The 24572-nt window shown below is 38.6% G+C and overlaps 1 protein-coding gene across 1 annotated transcript; it reads right to left on the bottom strand.

The window, feature by feature from the left end:
- Window positions 1-4771: 4771 nt before the first annotated feature.
- Window positions 4772-22685, bottom strand: LOC306910826 (CMP-N-acetylneuraminate-beta-galactosamide-alpha-2,3-sialyltransferase 1-like; the record flags this gene model as incomplete). The annotated part of the gene is made up of 6 exons (XM_079485677.1): window positions 4772-4936; window positions 14732-14851; window positions 14938-14983; window positions 15183-15362; window positions 22058-22248; window positions 22443-22685. The coding sequence occupies 6 exons, from the start codon at window positions 22683-22685 to the stop codon at window positions 4772-4774; spliced, it is 945 nt and encodes a 314-aa protein (XP_079341803.1).
- Window positions 22686-24572: the final 1887 nt, after the last annotated feature.

A 24572-nucleotide genomic window follows, 5' to 3' on the forward strand; every position in this document is an offset into this window, starting at 1 on the left:
GGAGTGGCAAAAGGTTGCAGACGCCGTGAATGCTGTAGCCTCACAACCTCGGACCGTGGACGAAATTAAAAAGAAATGGTCGGACATCAAAGTCGAGGCAAAAAAGTGTCTAGCGCTCCATCGCCAGAGTGTGTCTGCCACGGTTGGGGGAAAGGGGACACCGGAGCTGACCCCTCTTGATGAGAGACTGGCGGCAATTATTTGGGAATTCCTATTAAGTGGAGTGGTGACTGAGGTGGACACTGACACGCCAGATGCACAGGATGACACAGGTAAGTGAAATAAGTAAAATGAATGCAGTCAAGTCACATGTATGTAGGCTACACGATTACAGTTTATTCATATAGAACAATCTTTATTTCAGCTTCTGGGTGTTCCAGCGGGGCCATTGGTTACGATGCTGCAGCCTTCCCGACACTATTCCAGGGTCAGACACACTCTCCCAATTTAAATCTAGATTAAAGACACATCTTTACAGCAAAGCATTCACTTAATGCAAAATATGATAAATAAACTACCGGGAGACTGCTGACATTAGATATTTTTTACTAGAATAATTTAACTTAAAAAAGGTAAAACACACTGCATGGTGTTTTATATAATGTGTTAAAGTTTCTATTTTCCCCTATAAAGCTGCTATGGAACAATGTACATTGTGTGGCAAGCATAGAAGAGACAGACACAGTACTTCAAACTTTTTAGCCCCAGAGGGTGATTTAATGTGAGACACAACGAAAGGTGAGTGCAGCTGTGGGGAAGTTAGCTCCTCGTGTGTCCTCGGGATTGAAGGTGGTGCTCGTGCCTCGGTGTTGACAGTGGTGATGTATCTGTGGGCTGGTGAGCAGTGCCTGGAGATCGTCACTCGCTGGTCTCTGTTAAAGGGACAAAACACACGTTAGTCATTTAGATCTCAGTTGAGAACAAGCTCACCCTTTCCTCTTCTCCCTTTGTTTATAAAGGGTGAGCTTGATAGGGACCAGGTGGTGATGATCTGCAGGTGTGGCGGCTTGATTTCCCGTTGCCTTGACGACGCTGATTGGCCACTGGCCCGCTCGTCACAATTGTGAAAAGTGATATATAAACGAAATTGAATTGTTTAAAGAGTCCAGCACCTTATGACCGGCAGAATCACAGACCCGCGAAAAAGACACCATGATCACCGAAACGGAACACCACTACGCACCCTCACGGCACCGGATTTACCCAGTGGCACCGTACTAGAGTAGTTTGTTTCTGTTTAATGTTGTTAATTACCCACCCTCCAGGGCTTTGTTCACCCTTAAAAGTGCCTACCTCGTGTCTTGTTCACCACACACACTGACTGAATCAATCATTTCTTTCTGAACCTTGCTCTATACAAAGGGGCATTGAATTTTTGGAAGAACATTGCAAGAACAAAAATAAGACTAACCATCAAAAACAATATAATAATAATGTTATAAATAATAAAGGTAAACATAGTTTTCACTAAACATTTAAAAAATGTTAAAAAAAAATGTTAACCCATCATTTCACTTCACATACTTTGAATGTTGCTCTACCTTTTAAAAGAACACTCTAGGAACATAAATAGAACTACCCGTTGAAAATATTAAAATAATGTTAGTGAATTATGTTATAACAATGTTGTCACTAAACATTTTAGGAATGTTTTTAGAGAATGTTAACCTACCCTATAAGAGAATGTTAAAAATAAAACTACCCGCTGAAAACATTACTATAACACTGCCTGATAAGGTAATAAAAACATTTTTATAACCAAAAAATTCTAGCTGGTTATTGATGAACATTAAAACAATGTTCTGCGCGTTCAAAAATTGGAGAAAGGCCAGTTCAGAAAACGTTGAAATTTATTGATCAGAAGTCTCAAACAAACAGCTGTTTCGGTGGATTCTCAGACACAAAAACGTCTCACAAAGAATCGACCACGAGAAACAATCTCACAGGTATTTATATGTATTTCTCGTCGAGTCCCTTCTTCAGCCGGGGTCCAATCAGCTCTTCTTCCCTTTGTCTGGTCTCCAGCCAATCAGCTCACTGCCTTGTTTTTCAAATCACCATCTGTAACAAATTATATAGAGGCCCCAACACGCTCTGTGCGTTACCTGATCTTAACACACATACATAGTAATTCCTGTGGAAAAAGCCCCACAGTATCAGCGCTAAATTCAACTCACACACTTGGTTATATTTTCAACATATTATGCACAGTTGGTTAACAATAATGAAATCCTAAAGCATATTAAATGTAAAGGCACGTTTAATACCACAATAAGATCCTTCAGTGTACACATTTCTTCCCCAAAAAGAAGATGTGGTTCTTGTTACACACACACACATAAACAGAACATGCACCCCCCACTTACTGACCACATTCCGATCTCTGGCAAAATCTAGCAACTGTAGAACTCTCAGCTTCAAGCTTTTGTTCACAATCATGTCATGTAGGAAAATACATCTGATTTAAACAAAATCAATCATCCATTTTTATATCGATCCATATATTGATCTTAATTCCCACATTATAAATGTGTATGTATACACATATCCAAAAGGAAATAATATATTTCCTTATATTTAACATATATGGCAAGATCACTACAATATAGGGACATGTGTCACATATTACATTTCCTTATCCACCACAATTATCATGACCTCCTTCTATCGTCTTTAACTGTGGCCAAACCTTTGGCCTTGCTCACTGTGCTGTATCATCATCCATGATTGTAATCATAGTAACGGCGTCCGAAACTGCCTAGATTGAATAATCACTACCAAATATCAAAAACACAGCTGTGCAGGGTGCTTTTCTGAATCTCATACAAATTGACCTGTCAAGTTTGTATTTGTGCAGAACTGTTCTTTTCCAAATGTTTTTCAAAGTGTTAATGCATTCTGTTACGAGTTAATGTACGTTTCTATCCAAAGTTACAAATTAAATGAATGCACCACAATGCAATGTTGGATAAAACATTTGCGAATAAAGCACTATTCCTTTCCAATGAGTTATAGAAAACATCATAACTTAATTATGAAAATTGCTGCAAAATAAAATGTGACCCTGGACAACAAAACCAGTTTTATGGGTAAATTTTTCGAAATTGAGATTTTTTCATCAACTGAAAGCTGAATAGTTAAGCTTTTTATTGATATCTGGTGGAGATACTGCGAGAAAATCGCCTTTGAAGTTGTTAAACCTTCTGTAGGTTTAACACTGTAGCAGGCCATCCACTCACAAAAATAAAGTTTATATATTTTGGGTTGAAAATGTACAAAACATCTTTATGGAACATGATCTTTACTTAATATCCTAATAATGCTACTTAAACACAAATGTTTAAGTTTGTGCAACATAAGTCACTGAAGCTCTTTTTATAAATACTATAAATGTAATATATGACTTGTGCACAAATCAAACAACGAAATGCTGTCATGTTATCTTATTTTCGTAGGCAGATATCTGCTTTTCAGCAATGCGTTCATGTTCTGGGAGGTAAAACTGGAGCTCTTTGGCTCCGGCAAAGAGCATTTCACAAGAATGAACAAGACAACAATCTAGATGCTGTCAGATAAGAGTTAAATGACATTTGTTCATGCAATGGGACACGACTGACAATGCTCATAGAGGACTTTATTCGTTATAGCTTCTCTGATAAAAAAAAATATGCATGCACATTTTTTGAAAGTATGCACATCTTAGCATTTCTTTTATGTGATATTCCAAAAATGCGCACAGAAATAGGGGTTTAGTTCTTAATGAGCAGGTCAAAGCCAGCAATCATGCAGAAAATACATAATTAAAACAAACAACATGTGTAAGGTGACCTGTATGTAACCGTGTATTCATGTCTTTTTTATTTGGTGTTTTGTAGTTGAAGTCCACAGTCTGTGAAGTTCTTTGCAGCCCTTATACTGTTGTTGGCGAGTTTGTTGACAGCTGATCTTGCAAGCAGATTGTTGTAGTGAAGCGGTTGCTATGATGACCGAGATGGCCTCCATTAAAGTGGGGCATGCAGGCTGCCCCAACAGGCCTGGCTCCTTGGCCAACAGAGCTTGAGACCCACTGCCCACCAAAATATTATCAGGGGGAATGTCTTCCTCGGACTCCCCAACATTGAAAGGAGACCCAACATACAACAGGGAAGTCTATTGATTCCCTGAGTGAGTCTATAAAGTCCCTGAGTGACCCTGGAGAACCAGCACGGATTCATTTTTGTGTGATTGGTTAAACCAAGAGCAAAATACAGAAAATTTGTGAGATATGTTAGATTCAAAAAGTCTCCAGTGTGGTCCTCGAGGGTAGGGTTACCTTATTGGAGGCTGATCAGGGCGACTGCTGGATCCATGTTTGGTGTCATTCTGTTACGATTGCGAGAGACGCGCTGATGAACTCCAGAACATGGTAAACACATCAGAACAGCCAACACAATACCAGACAAAGATACAGGGCAAACACAGGCGTGTATATATACATGGGACAGAGAGGGGTAACAATAAACACCTGGGACTAATTAGTTGCCATGGGAACTAACAAGACAAGGCACAAGGAGAAAAGACAGAGGAACACAGACTGGGCTTGTGACATTAACCAGTCGCTATGCAATACCTCAGATATAATTAAATTCTGCACTAAAATAGACATCCACAAAGAACATTGTGCTTTCTATGCATTATTTATTTCCTCAGTCTTTCTTCATCATGACCTAAGCCATTCTATCCATGTCACACCTTTAAAATCATTGTCCAGAAAGAGAAATCATGGAAAGGATCACCATCCTTTGTACAGCCGAATTCCTTTCTTTGCATGAAGGATACGTGTGAGACCGTACTCATAAGCTCCACCATGATTGCCAGCATTATGATTGTGTTTATTTTCTTCAAAGTAGTGATGCCAGTTTCCAGTTTCATCAGCTCCAAAACCAAATACACTCACCTGCAAAAGAACATGGCACTATTGTCATCACGTTACATCTGGAGCCAAGTCTGACACCCACACTGGTAACTTTGTATTAGCACCTAATGTACTATTACTCTTTTATGACATATCGCTCCCCGAACTCTTTGTAAGTCGCTTTGGATAAAAGTGTCTGCTAAATGACTAAATGTAAATGTACACTGTAACAACAAAAAAAGTTAATTCCTCTTAAAATATTCTGTGACCTGACTGCCTTAAATTTACGTGTAAGATAAGTGAATACATTTTTGTCGTTTGCACATACGTCTTTGTTACGGATGTAACCTCTGTTCCCTGATGGAGGGAACGAGACGTGTTGAGACACACAGAGTGGGGTTTGACTTGAGAACCTATCATCTCTGATTGTACTTGTAAAAGGCCAATGAACTTGGAGAATGGGACAGCACATTTCATGATGGACACAACGCCTCCTTCCCTACATTGGGGAACTGAGGTTACATCCGTAACCAAGACGCTGAGCTGCGTCACAACTTCAAGCGGAGCAACACTGTCTGGCCTGGGCGAGTCACAAGTGAGGCCACATCTGCTCAAAGGAGATAATACGTGGGATGTCTACATGGTAGAGATGCGCAGTTGGAGGTTACAGCCGCGGACTCCGCGGATCAGGCGGATGACGTGACAAAAAAATATATTTTAATACAATTTGTGTGTGTTGCGGGCAATTTAATTTGATTGAACCAATCAAATAAAAAATATATGTATACATTGTTAAATATTGTTACACCTACATCCAAAAAAATTAAATAAATAATCGAGCACACTTTGAAATAGTAAAACTTTCATCCGGCAGTAATTTGGCCTAGTCGAGTCTATGCAGACTGCTTGTTATTATCAGAGATGGTGACACCTGCGAAGGAGGTACGTGACAAAAAAAAAGGAGAATTAAAAACAAAGGAAATAGAAGGTCAGAAAAGTATTGGGGTATAGACTAGTCCGTTTGACCCCCCCATACAGGCAATTTAGCCTGGTCAGACTTTATGTTCGTTCAAAGAGGGATGGCATATTAATTTTTTCTGAAAAACATAGCTATATCCCTACTTCATTAGGATATTTATTTATTTATTTTTATAATTTTTTTTCTGCCTGTTGTTTCTTTTGGCATATAAAATAGGCATTGTCTGATAGATATAGGCTATCAATAAAGGTGTCGCAGAATTTGTGTTGTTTCCGAACACAAAGGGTTATTTTTAAATATGTTCCCACTCCATCTAGGTAGATAGTATTTCTCATTCTTTGCCAGTTACACTATTTGACATTTTCAGGCACTTTCAGTCTTAATTCTGTTAAAATGAACATAAATACACTAAGTACATCTAAAATATCTGATTCATGCGTTTAAAACAAGATTTTAAAAGCTTTTTAAATATCTTATCTTGTCAAACCTTTTTTGTCACTACCCCATGAGCGAATGTTTTCACTGAGTGGGCCTTAAAATATGTTTATGCAATAAAATAACACTTCACGTACACACGAGTGTTATCAAAACGATCTGCATTTAAAGGGACTTGTGAAAACGAATAAAAATGCTGTATTATGCATGCCAGGCCAGTGGATGACAATATTGCGCTGTAAAGAAACACAACACTTTAGTGTCTAAACTATTTAAAAGAAACTGCGAATGGTATTAACGGTATTGTGTTATGGATGACTGGTGAATGTTCAAAGGTAGTATTTTTGAACTATACTACCAGTCTCAGATGGCATGTCTTATCTTTGTTTAGTATCATAATTCTAACAGCTAAAGGCTGTGTCAGTGAATCTCTGTCAGACAGTGCATCAGTATTAACTTCTCTTTCGTGTCTGGATGAACGTAGATAAAGCCCATTTTATCTAGTATTTTCATAAGCACATTCTTCAACATGTTCAATAAACTCCTCAATGAATGCACAGAGTTGTAAAAATGGGAAATGTGTCATATCTGTGTCTTGTGGCAACTCTTAAAGGTGCCACATTCTTATTAACTACTGTTACGCTGTTAAATTGTTTAAGAACGTCATTCATTAACCCTGTTCAACAATCAGTGTTGGGTAAATTACTCTGAAAAAGTAATGAATTACTAATGACATATTCAATATTGTAGTTAGATTACTGTTATAACATTAAAGAATACATTTAAAAGTTAAACATGTCATTTTTAGGTTGTTTCCACTGTTGAATATATTACACAGTATTTAGTTTGATTACATCAGAAGTAACTGTAATTGTGAATTGTAAATGACAGAGAAATAAGAGTAATCCCTTACTTTGCTCTCTAAAGGGAAAAGTAATGAAATTACTGTAGATCGTCACTTAGTAACTATTTATTCCCAATACTGTACACAATTAACATGTTATTCACTTAAGAAGAAATCACTGTAGTTTCATCCTTACCTTGAAAGTTGCTTTCCTGAAATAAAATCTAAAATAATAAACCTGCATTCGACAAGTGCGACCTCCGGAGGCCAGGATTTGCCCTGGAAAAATGGCAAGTAAGGTCACGCTATTTTAAATGCCAGACTAACACTGTTTCCTTGAAGCAACCAATCATACAAGCCTGTATTTATCAGATCAGACATCCAGTATATATAAAACACACATAAACCCAACGGTAGACACAATCAGACATTACAGTATTTCTACTGAAGACTGTATACTGGCATAAATCAGAAGGTTTCTAACCATTATATCAGGGGTTCTCAACCTTTTGCAACTTTTGGCCCACCAAGGTCTGTTCTAAGGACCACCTTTCCAAATATGATAGTATGAACCCAGAATATTCAAAGAGTACATATACTCTGCTGTTAATCATTTATGCCACAGTAGCAGACTTAGTCAAGTCAACTATATAGATCAGAACTGTTGTATAATCATAGAAAAGTCTTGGCATTTATTCCTGTAACAATAAGAGGGCAGGTCAGACCAGCTTGGGTGTTTTGTGTTCAAATGTCTTTGTAGCTTTGATGGTTTGAGGGCTTCGTTCTAGAATATTTCTCCACATAAAACACACTGTGTCTTCGGCTTAGTCTCAGTACCTGCCCTTATAAAACCAAACTTAATGTATTCTGCCGACGGCTGTGACGGTGGCAGTTTTTTACCACTGCAGTGTTAATGCGTGGTTTGGGAAATATATATTAATTATAAATAATATTTATATTATTATATTTGCGTATGAACAGATGTCTATCCGCAACCATGGCAAAACCTGTGGGGGCACTCCAACACCAAGCTACAAAATGTGTCAATTTAAAAATAAATACAAATTAATTGGCGGTTTACTACCACTGCCAGTACGGCCCACCAGATGGTGCTCCAAGGCCCACCAAAGGGCCGCAGTCCACCAGTTGCATTATATCAACAAACATTAACTCACCTCAGCACATTGCACGGATGTAAAAGCTGTGATATTTGCAGCTGTGGCAGATACAATACATTTATTTTAGAATTGCAGCCTTGGACATGGTAGTTTCCACAGATTAAATAGTGCACATACAATAAACGGCTGTTTGATTTAGCTCAACTATGCGCTGTATCCACAGATTAACACACACAGGGGCCTCTGATTGGCCAGATTTGTATTTATATTAAATTTACTTCAGCTCGCACAGACCCTCATTGGCCCATAAGAAATATAACAAAATAAGACGGTGATTGGATAGATGTAACATTTCAGTCACATCTGTCCAATCAGCTGCTGGTGAAATCAAGTCAATCATTTTCATTTACGTCACTGCTATTGCTTTTGACAAAATGTCAGAAAGAATGTACAATATTGGCACACAAATGGAAAATATCTGGGGCCTCATTAATTAACGTTGCGTACGCACAAAAGAAGGCGTACGCCGCTCTCTACGCAATAATTGGTATTTATAAAAAGCAAACTTGACGGGAAAATGTGCGGTCCTTCACGCAAGGTCTGACCCAGGCGTACGCACAAACGCGGGTGAAATGAGCAATGGCGACACCGTCGGCAGATGGAAGAAACATGTGAAAGTGTGTGAAACTGCAGACCGTTGTGTAAAAGAAATGGCAATACTACCTCTCATAAATAACATGAAGACTTCACAAAGCAAGTCTTACAGTTAACAGCCTACACGAACACCCGTTTGATCGATCTGCAGTGTTAAACAAACAAAATCAAACGAAAATTACAACAGAAATGCAAATTAACTCATATTTGCAGAAAGAAAAGTGAAATATGTTCTGCAATTCATCCTCATAAATAATACTGTAAACAGAACGAAATAATGTACAAAACTGATATTCTCGTCAATGTGTCCGTCTGGCGGAGCAGATATAGATGCCATTAGATAGAAAGATAGAGAAATATATAGATGTATTAATTGTCCACTGGGGAAAGTTGTTTTCATAGTAAAAAATGTCTTCATCAGCTTTTCCCACACCCGTTGCAGACACACTCTGGGGATGGAGCGCTAGACGCTTTTTTTTAGGTTTTTTTGAGGTTGAGAGGCTACAGCATTTACGGCATCTGCAACCTTTTGCCACTCAAGTGCATTAGTATTGCCCACACTGTGCCCTCAAAACAACATTTTTGAGCCGAGTCTGAACAACAATTCAAGATATAACAAGACGCTTCATTTGTATCAATATAAACATGGAATGGGATAAATTGCAATGCGCGCGATGGTGGAATAAGTCCCGCCTTCTAAATAAAAGACCCAGTCATCAATTGTTAAAGTCACATTGGCTTAAGCTCCAGTTGCCATAGAAACATGACATGCACATGTGCGTTTGCTGCCTGCCTTCCCCGACGGTTCGGGTGTAGGGTTTCACCTAATTTTACCAATTGAAACTAAACAGTGCTGAATTTTAATCGATTCTGTATTATAAAAATATTCAATAGACCTGAACATTTACAACATTTACAACACCCGAAGAAATAGACTTTGGACTCGACTAACCAGTTAAAATATAGACCCATACCTGTACCGGTCCTGTTTTAGGGTCCTCGGGTCCCAGGTCTTCCGTGAAGACCTCTACTACAGGGTACTATGTGTAGGAAACACCTCTATCTTATACAGGATTACATTTACAAGTTACAAACTATGATTACATCCTGAAGGACAATATCAACACTTGTACACATCCTCCATCATACATGATTTACACCACAACAATGCTTTTCTTGACAAGCAACAACAATATCAAGACATTTCCCTGCATACTTTAACTCACTGACATATGCAAGCACACACTTCTTCACCTCAACCTGTTCATTCAGTTCAATCAGATTCTTCTATAATTCACAGACAAACATGCCCGATTGACAAAACAGTTCTTAAGAGAAAATTTAAGAACCTTATTAAGATACATTATAGGCCGTTCTTAGTAATATTCTAACGTGTAATTCTCAAATATATCTTATAAACATATACATTTTTCTATGAATAACAGGGCAGACTTTGTCAATAATTATACTATAAACGAAATGTTTCCATTTGTTAAACTATATTTCTGTAACAAGCACCTCGCGGCTCCATTCTTATATGTCTTATATATTTTTGCTTAATCAATGGTCGATGTCATGGTGTATTGAACAGAAGCTGCTCTTTGTTAATAAAATTAATATGTTCCTCGAGCGATCTAGGCTCTTCCGCCCCGAGGGCCTGCACCCCAGCAGCATCGGAGTGGATCTCCTGTCTGACAACATCTCGAAGGCGCTACGCACCGTTTGGTCTCCCACCGGTAAGTCAAAACTTTAACCATAGTATGTTGTCATGACCGACGTGTTTTATGTGGAAAGAAACATATTATTGTCAATCAGGACATAATATGCGTTCTCTCCAGTCTCGTCATTTTGCCCCGCACCTCTCGTTCCTAGTATAGCTTTCCTCCTGTGTCTCATTACCCACACCTGCCCATTGTTATCTCCTTTGTAAGTCTCCCTATATAATGCCCTCTTGTGCTCGTTCGTTTTACATGTTTCCTGGCTTGTACCTGTTTCCATGTCGTGCTCCTGGATATTACCTTGCGCCTTGTTTTGATAATTTTTTAGTAAGTCTTATTTATTATAGCTGTAAGTATTTGTCTTATGCCCCCTCGTGGAAAGTCTTTGTTTTCTGTTTTTGTATCGTGCCTCAGTTCAGTTTTCCCCCCATCGTGGGTGTATTATTTGTAATTTGTCTTTTATTAAAGTCTTTGTTTAACCTCATCGTCGCTGCCTGCAATTGGGTTCTTCCACCCCAACACACCCGTGACAGTATGTGTTCCTCCCCCAAATATATAGAGTCCATATCTGTCCCCCGAATAATACTACAAAATAATAATTTTGACAAAAGTCAGAGAAAAAATCTGATCGTGATTAAACCTGAAGACAATGTAATAAACAAACAAAACCAGTTCATAAATTTCGGCCTATATTTAATATTAGATCACTAAATTCAAAGGCAGTTATTGTAAATGAAATGATCACGGACAACAGCTTTTATTTACTTTGTCAACTGAAATCTTGCTTAAACCAAATTATTATTTTGTTCTAAATGCGTGTTCCCCACCAAGCTACTGTTATATGCATGAGCCACATCCGGTCGGTCGAGGTGGTGGTGTCGCAACAATCTTTAGAGACTTTCTAACTGTAACGTAAATTTAAATAATTTGAAGTGCTTGCGTTAAACATAATTATTCCTAATAAAAGTAAAAAAACATTGCTTTCTTTTACATTGGCTACGGTGTATAGACCCCTTGGTCCCTATACTGATTTTCTGAAAGAGTTTGCTGACTTCATATCGGACCTATAGGTAAACGTTGATAAAATACTAATTGTCTGAGATTTTAATATCCACGTAGATAGCGCTAACAATGCATTAGCTGTGGTGTTTACAGAACTACTACAATCTTTTGGAGTAATACAACACATCAAAGGACCCACTCATCGATTTAATCATCTACATGTTAAAAGGTAAATCTGAATCTTTTTGTAAATTGTGGGCTAGACCTTTGGTATGTCTTGGTATTGATTGCAAGCACAATATGTATCCTTAAATAATACTGTAACAATAAGTTGACACTAGACCTTTGTGATAGTCTACGATGCTGTTGAGTCAGTTATTTTCTTCTACTTAATTTGTTTGTTTGTTTTTAATTTTTTACTCATTCTTTTTTTAAATAAAAAAATATATAAATATATTTCTTCTAATATCTAACTATACCTCTACAACCATGTTCATGTGTACTTCCTACTGTTGTTCCCTTGAAAAATTCAATTAAATACAGAAGTGTGTTACAATACAGAGACACGGAGAAGAGGAGTTAAAATAAGACTCAGGTTTTTTTACAATAAATTTAGGACCTCAGGGAGGAGGATTAGGACACTGGAATTCTGGAGCCAGGGAAGATGATGGAGACTGGAAATGGAGACTGGAAATGGAGACTGGAAATGGAGACACACTTGAGTCGTGGAAGCAGGTTTGTCGCTTGGTAGAGTCCTTGCATTAAGTGTAGTGTTAACTACACTGTACAGTGACTGTGTGAATGCGTGGTGCTTAAATGCAGGCAGTGATGAGGTGCTGGTGAGTTGCAGGTGAGTGTGATCAGTAATCGGAAGAGGTTGCTCGTGATGCTTGGGAGTGGGTGGAGCTTGGCGTGTTAGCGACAAAGTGTTACTTATTGGACCAAAAACAGCCATATGTAACAACCAGGAATACTGTTGGCGGATGTTCCATAAAACCCTTGTCGTCAGTAAAAAATCTTTTTTTTCGTTTTATCCGATAGTACTAACACCCGTAAAGTTGCGTTTTTCCATCTTAAAAATAAATGTAATCTATGTTATACACTTCCAATAAAAACGGATGTATTTGTTGCATCAAAGAGTGCAGAACAGTACTCTACTCTCAGCCAGTCTTGTCTCATTGTTCCAAGGTTACCAGAGCGGGCAGAATGCAGTTCATGCACAGACCTGACAAGAGCTGAGATTATAGAGCTGGATAAAGCAGGACGTGGTGAATTGACACATCTTCACTACAGAATTTAAACTGCTATTAGATTATTAATGATAATGTTAAATTAATTATTTTTTATTTTGCCTGTCGAGCTTGTGCAGAGGCTGCAGCTTTTGCCAGAGGGGAACTGTTTTTTTTTCTCCTCCAATGGAGTTTTGTGTTCCTCGCCACCGTTTGCATACTGTTTTACACTGTTTGCCTGGCCTGGGGGCTGCTAGAATTTTTTACATTTTATTTATTTAACACTGCATATAGGAATTTATAGTCTGTTTAATATTTGACCTGTGTTTCTCTCTCCTTATCTTAGGTGTGTGGTTCTCGGTGATGGCCGCTGTGGATGTGCGTGTCTGTGTGTGTGTCCGAATCTGTGTGTCTCACCTTTTTTTTGTTTTTACATGTATAACCTTATATATTATATGTTATATAATATATATATATATATATATATATATATATATATATGTATATATATTTATGTTTGTGTGTGTTTTGCTTATAATTCTAAGGTCAAGTAAATGTTAAAAACAGTTAAATTGTTGTATGGGACATTTAATTACACCAATTAAATTAGTTAAACCAGTTAGATTTTAGACTAAATATAATGTAAATTTTGCAGACTAAAACTAAAATAATGGTGATGACTAAAATATGACTAAAACTAAATTGCAAGTTAGTCAAAAGACTATGGCTAAAACTAAATCAAAGTTTACTGTCAAAATTTGAATTTGAATTTCATGTTGAATTGCAAATTTTTTCAGTGACAAACCTGTAGTACAGAAGGTTTAGTTAAGCCTTAAAATGTAAAAAATCTTTATTGAGTTCATTGTGCAAAAAAGTTACTGAAATTGTTCATATTTTGAAAAGAAAAGTATACAATTATAAACAATCATTTTTTATTTTGTTCAAAATACTGTGATGTGTATCGTACCATGAACCCAACATCTAGATATTTACCGACTCATGAGCTGAGTGTATCCTAAAAAGTAGTGAACGAATGTAGGGAATGAGTTGTTCACTCAGAATTTAGTGCCCTGTATAGGAGAAGAGAGCGAATTCAGACACAGCTTTGGTCTCACGATATGTTCGCTTACAGAGCTTTCTGCTGCATGTAAACAGACTATTTTTAAATCTGGAAACATGTTATTATTACCATTCATTTGCGGCTCTGATTCCACTCACAAAGGTCAAAACAACTGTTCAAATCCAAGGTAAATTACCAACGCTATCATCTCTTACATGTGTTTTATTGAAGTAAATACATTGTAATCCGCTAAAGCACATGCTGGTCAGCACCTGAGTTTGTGTGACAGCTTTAACATTAGAGATATTTCATGCAAACCGTGCTCCATTCCGAACTAAACTGCAAGCGTGAAAGGCACCTGAAAGCCACCTAAGGGGGCCTCGCCCAAAGAGCAGCCTAGGGGCCCCTGACCACCTTAATCCCCCCCAGCTGTATCCCTGCCAAAGTTTGTTTAAACTCACCATCACAACCATCTTTACTGGTTTGACAGCGTGACAAAGTAGACCTACAGCTTGAGATATAACTCACGAACACTGCCGCATTAAAGAGGGCTTCAGAACACACACCCCTGATGAATTCAATGAATGTATTATGACCCCAATGTCTAACCAAAACGTAACATTTCTAAAGTTGAACATTTCTAAAGTCTATTCCTACTCAACATGAATGGGCTCAGGTTATGGTTTAACATCACAATGTGCAGTATGTATGCATGTTTTGAACGTGTAAAGAATAAGTTTGTGAGTGTTTCCCGTCATCACAGAAACACTTTATAAACTGTCTGTGTGTGAGTTTTACCTGATCACAGATGTGAAGAGCGAATACGAGCGTAATGAAGCCCGTGGATGGATATCGGCCATGCTTCAGCAGCCAACGCTCTTGAATATACTTGAGAAAAGCGGGATGGAGAATCATCACCTGTCATAACAGAAACAAATCAAGTGATTGAAATAACTCAGAAAGATTGAATATCTGATTTTTAGAGACACTAAACTAGTGCTCACCTTATCCCTGTTTGCCTTTATTGTGGGTTTTACTGGAATATAGGTTCTAAAGAGGAACAATGTGTTAAAACAGTCATCGTGGATATATTGTGTGAAGACAGACGCAGTAGAAGACATAGAAGTGTGTGCGCATGTGTACTTTTACAGCTGCTCTGATACAATTCAAATAGTAAAAAGTACTATACAATGTTGACTTTTTCCTGACGATGCAAACATGAGTGAACGTGTGTGTGTGTGTTTCTCACCGCTCTATGTGTTTGGTGGTGAAGACGCTGATGAGCCACTGCAGGTCCACAGTTTTGAATGGAATGAGCACCATGTGAGTGGAGTTGTCCATGTCCATAGCGCTCTCAGGGTAGATGATACGGTGAGTGGTTTTTGAGCCCACGTCCCGCTCGTATCCCACTGTCGGACCTTTATTAATCCTAAACAAACACAGACTACAGGCTGACAAACATATGTCTTCATGAATCTCTAGGCAATAAGCATTATTCATGTAAGTACACCGGTTTCCAGATGAGAGTATGGATGTTTTTGTTGGTTTTAAATTAATTGACAAGGTTGAGAAAACTGTCAGTGATCATCACAAAAGATAAAAAATACTTCTCATAATCTGAAGAATTGTATTTCCCCCAAATTAAATGCGATATAACAAAGGCAGTGGCTTTCTGGTTGTTGTTTTAGTCATTATTGGTAGCCTGTTTTGTTTGTGTAAAGCATTTAAAAGTAAGGTGTGCTCCGCTATGGGAAAACTGAATGTCAATTGCAAAAAATCTCATATGAGCAAATTAGAGACTTGATACACAGCGCTTTTGAATGCTTGATTTTGATTGGCTAGTCATGACATTCTAATGTTAGACCAGACTTGGCAAGCTGTGGAGTTGCTGCCCTGCTGCTGTCTCTCATCGTGGAAATATTTTGTCTCTGGGCAAACGTTCAAGCTCACTAACCTGCCTGAAGTTTATGTATATTTTAAATATGCAGTACATGTTTTTGGTAATGACTAATATTAATGAAACTCATGTAAGGCATAGTTTACTATGACATTTTGCACATATCGTGTATTTTAACTTGCAAATCAACCGACCCTGTATTCTATATGTAAATCTCTATATTTGTCTTCTTTTTGTTAGGTCATAACACTCTGAGAATTTGATTATTAAAACTGTTCTTTGTGTTTTGTGGATAGTGGATAGGTTAAAGCCAGCATGGGTGCCACTCACAAAAAGACTTGGGAGCCGTGCCGGTGGGAGTGGCAGGATTTTCAGAACTGCATCCGTTCGCCAACAAAACCCCCCACGTTTGCCCGCTTAGCCCATGAAAATGAGCTAGACATTCGCTACTGCTGCTCAAAACTATAATACAACATAATTCTGGTTCTTTGAGTCACCTTGACCAGCAGAGTTCACACGAACATCATATATAAATACAACATGTATAAGATTACATTTGCCAACATGTGAGTTTACATTACATTTAGGGATTTGGCAGACGCTTTTATCCAAAGTGACTTACATTGTATTATCCTATACATTTATACATAGGTATGTGCAATCCCCTAGATCCAACCTACAACCTTGCGTTGTTAATGCAATGCTCTTACCACTGAGATGTGGCTGTGTCCACATTATTTTATAATTGTATACATTATTTAACCTTTGCAAACATTACATCTAAAACAAGAAGTCCCAAAAAAAACCAAAGCGAACATTGTGCATTTATATATGACTGATTTTACTCTATACAGCGTGTAAAATAATATAAACATGTTTTATATTTACGATTGCCACCTGCAAATTACATTATGGATGCACAAGAAACGGTGAACAGACAGGAGAAATGAAAGAAATGCTGACTATTATATTATAGATCTCTTTAAATGACAAAGATGGCTGTTTTCAAGGAAACACATGTTTTATTATTTATAAATGCAGAAAAAGACTACGCAGAAGGTGCAATTTGAACGAAACGTTCCTCTTCATGAAAAATGATAGCCATCTTAAATAAAAATTGTAAATAAAAAACAAAAGCTATTTTGGAGTATAGAGAACAAGCTTTATTAACAGGCAGGGTCAAGCATCAGAAAACTGATATGTAATTTTGCGTATGCCACTGTCGGCAAACAAAATCCAGCGGGATTGACTAAACGCTAGGAGAGTGATATATGCAGAACAATACTTGTCCACTTAAGCAAGATCTGAGTGGGTGTTATAGCTTTTGAGCGTGTGACTAGAGACAGCTGTGTGTACTGTGCAATGGATGATGGGAAATGCAGTCCAGGGTGATGTGTAGCAATCTGTGTGGTGTTAAATCAAAGTAATGGAAGAGCGATCTCCGGTGGCTAGCAGATGGAAGTCCAAGAACCAGATTCATAACAATATCAGTACAAACTGTAGATCAATTAGGGATGATCCTATCCACCATTTATGCTTCCAATGCAGATACCTGAGATTCAGTATCGGCCGATATTGAGTACTGGTCTGGTACTTTGGCCATTTTGTCGTGTACAGTAATTCCACAATTTTACTTGTGTTAAATCAACACAGAGTGTATATGAGGGGTGTTCCATAAACCAAGATTACAAAATAAGCCAGGCTAATTTTGGTAAATCGATTCAGTTTAATAAAGCAAACTTAGAATAGGTCAAACTCAGATACTATGGCAACTTATGCCGGGAAACTTGCCTGGTCTGGGGCAGGCTAACTGTCAGGCTAAGCCTTAGTTGTTGCTTAACTTGAGGTCAGTTAACACTGACCCACCGTAATACCACTGATTCTCTGTCATGATGTAATATTATATCACTTTATTGAACATTATAAATAAAGATGTAAATAAATCAATTAGATAAATTATAGACCACGATAATAAATAATGTACTTGTCTGTTGTTATACATCTGTTATTATATTAATTTGATATAAAATTTTAAAGGAGCATGCTATTACATATCCATTGTGCCTTCGTTATACTTTTAAATGTGCTGGGTGCTGAAGCTTAACATGGTCAACTTGTTAAAAAACTATTTGGACGCATGTCGTAATGTTTCAGTGCTCGATACTGTCCGCCAGCACTACAACCTGTTTTGGAAGGTTTTTTATAAGTCTGGATCCATGTTTCGAAACAAGAATCCTAAGGTTTTATCGGCCATTCTCCTGGAAGAGCACGCCCATGAATGAACCAGTGTGTAAATGTATTTCTTCCCGGACAGCAACGGAGTTGCGGCTAATTTTTTATTTGTGACCGTCATTTCGAAGATGATTGTTTCTCAAACAAGTACCAACACAACCTGCCGTTCAGGGCGTCTATCCGATGTCAGGACTGGTTCATGGCAATCGATCTGAAGGACATGTACTTTCATGTCTTGATTCTCCCTCGTCATTAACCGTTCCAGCTGTTCGCTTTCGAGGGACGAGCATATCAGTACAGGGTCATCCCATTCGGTCTGTCCCTCTCAGGGAGAAGGGCATGCGCGTACTCAGCGATCTCGACGACTGGCTTATCTTGGCACACTCCAATCTTGGATCTGTTGTGTACACACAGGGACCTGGTGCTCCGGCATCTTTTTTCTCTGTATGGAACTGGACTCTGTCTCCCTGATGGCCCGGATCAATTCCGAACGCAAACAGTAAATGACTCTGTTTTTTACTTGTTGATTCCTTTGATGTTTTGCTTAAGTTTAGGGACATTTATTTGTGAGAGCTACACTAACAATGGCCTGTATAAAACGCTTCTTCTGTTGTCACTAGAAATGTTTGTGCATGGTTTGCAAGGAATGTAGACTGCAGTGTGGATTTCCTTCCCTCTTTATTATTGTGTTACTGTCACGCCAGACTCGGACCGATGTACACACCACAGGTGAATAGGAGGTAACACTAGGGATTTTATTAAAGGAGTTATCCAAGAACACAAAGATGTCCAGAGCGTACAAAAACCCACGGAAGTTACTTCAAAAAAGGAGGTAACAAAATTAATAACAGGTACCAAAGTAAACGGGTAAACTCCAAAACAACAACCAACGGATAAATTCCTTCAAAAACACGGCTATCTTGCTTTCAAAACACAGGTAAATTCCACAACGGGTAAATTCCACAATGGATAAGTCGTGTAAAACATAACGACATCAACACCGAACAAAGACTGAAGTAAAATCCCCAAACTAAATAGAGTCCAAAACAATGAGATGACGAGCAGCAGGTGCGGGTGTAATTAGAATTCCGGAGAGCGTGATCGGTGCGGAGTGTGAGAGAGCTCTGTTGTAGGGGGCGTGGTCGGCGGAGCCGGTGTTATATTTTCTCACTGAAAAAGTTTTAAGGTAAATCGTGTGTTTTTATATTATCTTAAATGCAACTGAGGTTAAGTGTCTTATCGTTTTATGTTGGTCACAATATTGTCTGGCTGTCGATATTGTGTTTATGGATGTTTTTTGTTTGCTATGTTTCCTTAGCTCTTACAGTGTTTTTAAGAATGTCAACGTATTAAACTTTTTGGAAACATCAGTTTACGAGTATTGAACATCAATTCAGTGGGGCATCTACAGTCAGTGCTGAACTGCTTAAACCTTTTCAGGCAGCAGCCAGCGGTCCCCCTGAAACTATTTCACAGGCTCCTGGGGCACATGGCGTCCTTGGGTTGATGCACATGAGACCCTGAGACACTGAATCGAGTTCCCTGGAGAGCATGGCACACCGGCAGCAGGCGTATCGTCATAACGCTTCTCTGCCTACACACCCTAATCCCTTGGTCTTCAATTAATTTTTAACGGACCGGGTTCCCTCTTGGGCAGGTCTCAAGGCGCGTCGTGGTAACAACAGACACCTCCATGCAGGGTTGGGGTGCTGTGTGCAATGGGCATGAACTGTCCTGCGTTGTCATAACAACTACCTGGAGTTGTTGGCTGTGCTTCTTGCACTGAAGAGGCTGCAACCTCTCATGCAGGATTAGCATTTGCTGCCGTGGCGTATATCAACCACCAGGGTGGCATTCGCTCACGAAAGTTAACACCACTTGCCTGACACGCTGTCTCGACAGTCAACGCCTCGTGAAGAGTGCCGACTCCACCCCCACTCAGTCCAGTTCATTTGGGTGCAGGTCAGACGGGCACAGGTAGACCTGTTCGCCTCCCTCGAAACACCCAGTGTCCACTTTGTTCTCCCTGTCTAAGGCCCCCCTCGGCACGGATCCCCTAGCGCAAAGCTGGCCGTGTGGCAAGCGAAAGTACGCCTTCCCCCCAGTGAGCCTCATTGCACAGGTAGGGGAAGAGGAGCATCAAGTGCTACTAGTTGCACCGGTGATGTTCTCTGAGCTAATGCTGTTGACCACAACTCCCCCCTAGCCAATTCCCCTGACGAGGGACCCGCGGAGCTGCTCAATCGTAATCTCTTCCCTTCCACACTGAAAGTGTATGTAGCCGCCATTGCCACTCATCACAAACCAGTTGCTGGTAAGTTCTGGGACAGCACGACCTGAATCTGCCTCGTCTGTGTTCTGTTCCCACTGCAGTCCGCACATTCTCCCATGAGTTCTCCCCTATCAGCAAGACCGTGTGAGGGTATCCCCTAAACTCCACCCTGTGGTAGGAAGTGGTCTCCGTAGCTTGTTTCCTCAGTGAGGAATAGTAGAGGGAGTCTACTATTTATAAGAATTTTTATACCAAGACATTTAAAATATACATTCATCATGGCTATCTTTGTTAGATTTGTTGATATGTTTGTAACAATTAATTTAACATGCGTATAGTTTTCTACCAGTGTATTTTACAGGTGTAGGCTGTATATTAAACCTCTAATTTTTACGTTAAAATATATACTTTTATTTGGTTTTATGAAAACTGCCTTTTTAATAAATCAGTTTTATTTTGAATGGTTGCTGATGTAGTCATGTAGTCCTAATGTAGAATAGGCCCACAGTTACATGTCCAATATGTCATGTAATATATATCCTTTTTAAATGAATGTATTTCAAAAATATCCATTTTCACTTTTTGGTTTGACTTTGTTAGCTAAAGGCCGTAGCTTTCCAAATGTTCATAGAGTTGGAAACAGTCTATCCTGAAAGGCTCATTGTAATTTGGAGAAAATTATTTCAATACTAAACTGTAAGAGAAGGCTGAGGGTCAGTATGAAAAACCTTAAGTCTAATTTTTTATGTATTTTTTATGGAAATGGCTTTAAAGTTATAAGAATATGAATTTAAATATGTGAACAGTTTGCTGTAATAAATCTGCCAGCCTGGGAATCAAACTTGCAACCTTTGAGTTTTTAGTCTAGCTCTTTAACCATTAGGCTACAACTATCTTTCACTCAGCACATGAAATATTGCGGACAAGAGTAATGACATGCAATCGCTCTGCAGTTCACTATTAACATTCTTAACTGTTGGAAATTGTAAGGAAGGTGTGCATATTCCTCCAGTGATATTTGAAGAGGTTTAAATAAACCTAATTAAAAGGAAATACAGTATTCAATATAAATACATAATGTTTTCACACAAGTTTCTATTTACTTTTATTGTATGGAGAAAATAAGTTGGTATGATGCAAAACATTCATCAATATGACACCCTGAAGTAAGGTTTGGAATAATGTGGTCAACTAAGCTCATGTGTTTGAAGTCATAATGTTTCTTTCTGTTTGCTGACTACCAGATTTTCTGACTTCAGAACCCCACCATACATCATTTACTATCCAAAACCTATGCAAAGTTCAAACTGTCAGCTGACGTACTGTATGCTTTACAGTGAAACATATAGACCATATAAAAACAACTCATACCACTGACTACTGCTTCACCAACATAAACTCTTTTCTTGCCATTTGTGACTAGTTTTTATGTAAATGTAAAAACAATAATCCGAGCGATTTAAAACAAGACTGATAACTACAATGATATCTTTACGAGCGTCCACACCATCGGATCATAATATTATGTTTATCTAAACTCTGTCGCTCCGCAGTTTCACATTTTCAATGTGAATAGATTTTGATCGTTTGTTTAATAATTCATCAGCTGAAAAAAGGTGATCCCAACTATATTGGTCCTCCGAATCATTATAGTTGTGATCTTAATGAAAAAAATCGTCATCTTTATGGTATACAACGACTCTTTAAAGGTACGAAGACTCACCTAATGACAAGATCATGGGCGTCGATGAGAGGACCGTAGTGCGACTTTTTCAGGTTCCCAGAATTCCCCACCACAGCACAAGTCCTGCAGCGTCCCGGTCCAGCATCCGAATTATCTTCTTCATTTGGGAAAATGGCAAATAACATCTCTGCCACCATTGTGTAGTTTACTTTACTCTTATATTGGAGTTTCTGTTGAAATATTTTGGAAGAACTCGTGAAGAACAGGTTAAGTGTTTACCTAATGGACTCCACATTAAACTCATTGGCTACCATTCGGATGTCGTATAGATTTCTACACCCAGCGGCACCAAACAGACGTTGTAAAAAGGTGCTGTGAATGAACAGGTGTTTTTGCAGACAGACAGAGTCTATTCCACACGTACCTGCCACCACAGATAGAGGGCTTTGCTGAGTACACCGTTTTTCTTGGTCAATAATAGTTGGGCATGGGGGTTGAAGCGCTGTTTAAACCAGGGGTCATGTCTGAGGTCCATGACGCAATGACCGCATGCACACTCTCCGAACATCAGCCGATGCGTGGTCGGTCGAGAGAATATAAACAGGGAGACAACCGCGCTGACGCAAAGCATGATGTTTCTGACTCTCTTGGTGACACAGCCTGACATCTTTTACTCTTCCTCCCTCCTTTAAGCCCTTAAAGCTCTGGATCTTTAGGTCGTCTTATATTCAGTGAACACTTCCACCTTTATTCAGAAAAAGGTTCAGTTCATTCAAAATGTGTGGACCATCATTTTTGACAATATGTGGGGTAAGTGGTCAAAATGGACTAAATTTAAACATAAAATGAGTCATGGAAAAATAGGGAGCCGCAGAGATGACATATTTTTGTATGCAAACCCCAGAAGCGAGTTGGCATTTTAGGACTTCCGGTTCCAACGCTCCAAAGCCAAAAATGGGTTTTTTTAATGGGTTTTTGGTCTGTGGTAGACAAACCTCTAAATATTTTCATGTTTTATTCTATGACATAAAACACACCAGTTATAACCCGCTTGTGATTTTTAAAGCCTTATTGTGTCTTAAAAACAGCGGTTGCTGACAAGTTGCTAAAAGCGATTACTTCCTTTGGCGGGGACATCATCGCGCACATAAAGCTCACAAGTAATGCAACATGGGCACAGATCTCTTTAAACGTAGATGGGGATTCATTGACGGAGTAATTACTTACCAGGGAACTCATTTTAAATATAGTTTTTTTGGAAGGTTGGTGGTGGTGATGTTGATATCGAGCGACCTTAAGTGTAGTCTGTTTATAGCATCGTGTTAGCTTTTTACTTCTGACGATTGTATTTCAGCTGTTAATTTGTAACGATTATCTTGATAGACAAAACATGTACACATCATAAACCTTATGTTTTGCGATCATCCAAAAGTAAATGGCTTTCAGTTGAGTGAACCACTGCAGTGCTAACTTCCAGGTTAGCCTACAAAACACGTCATCTCTGAGCCTCCATTGAAGTAAAACGGTAAAAGTTGATTTATAAAGTAATATTTGCCTAGCTTTATTGTGTTTTCATGTTTACTCAACAGCTACAGCACAAATATGATCATATTGGATATGTACGAACAAATTGCTAAATCACACGTATCCCATTGACTCCAACCATTACAGTTACTGAGCTATAATGCTTGTGCCTACTCATTAGTTCTCTCTAGTTGCATTTACATCAATAATAAGCGTATCTCAGCTTGGGTAAAACAACAGATATCTTGACAGATCGCAAACACGATAAACTGTCAGTTACCCAATGAAAAGACACAAGATCCAAGCAGTGAGACTGAAAAGCTGATGTGATGTCATTGAACGATGTGAACTCACCTGTGCCGGTGTAGAGAGAAGAAAGACGCATTCACATTGCACATGTTTCATCATGAATGCTGTTTCAGGAGCAGATTATAGAGCGTCAGTCAAAATGAAGTCCTGTAGATCCGCTGGTAAATGGCCAGACGTGTGTGTGTGTGTCTGTGGTGTTTCTTTGTACGCTGCACTGAGAATATTTGAATAACTCCAAATGGGCCTGGCTGAATTTCTGAACACCTTCACCACTTTCAACACGACTTCTAATCCTTTGCTTTCCCTTTATAGTGTGAAAAACATTGACATTCGTTTGAAAGTTAAAATGTTTGTATATATAAACTATAAGTCCTAGTCATAATGTAGGGTCCGAGTCAAGTCCAAGTCCTAATCATCCGAGTCAAGTTTTTATATGATTTGAAATTAGAGTGAAAAGGATACTCGCAATGCGCGGACAGAGAAGATCTTTTGGTATTAAATTAAGTCTCATCTTTGTAATAAATTCAAACAATAAATACTGTTTGTGGTGCTTTAATCTTTAGAGTCTCAGTATAAGTGTGTTAAATGATCATCTCTTCTTGTTGCATGAAATCAAAATTGAAAGAACATCAGAAATGTGGAAATATGTCAATGCACATACAGCATCTACTAAAGGTAATCTAATGACTCACCTGGCTGGTTTGTTTGTTGACTAAAAATG

This window comes from Barbatula barbatula, assembly GCF_947034865.1.
Source record: "Barbatula barbatula genome assembly, chromosome: 21".
In the NCBI taxonomy this organism is placed as follows: domain Eukaryota; kingdom Metazoa; phylum Chordata; class Actinopteri; order Cypriniformes; family Nemacheilidae; genus Barbatula; species Barbatula barbatula.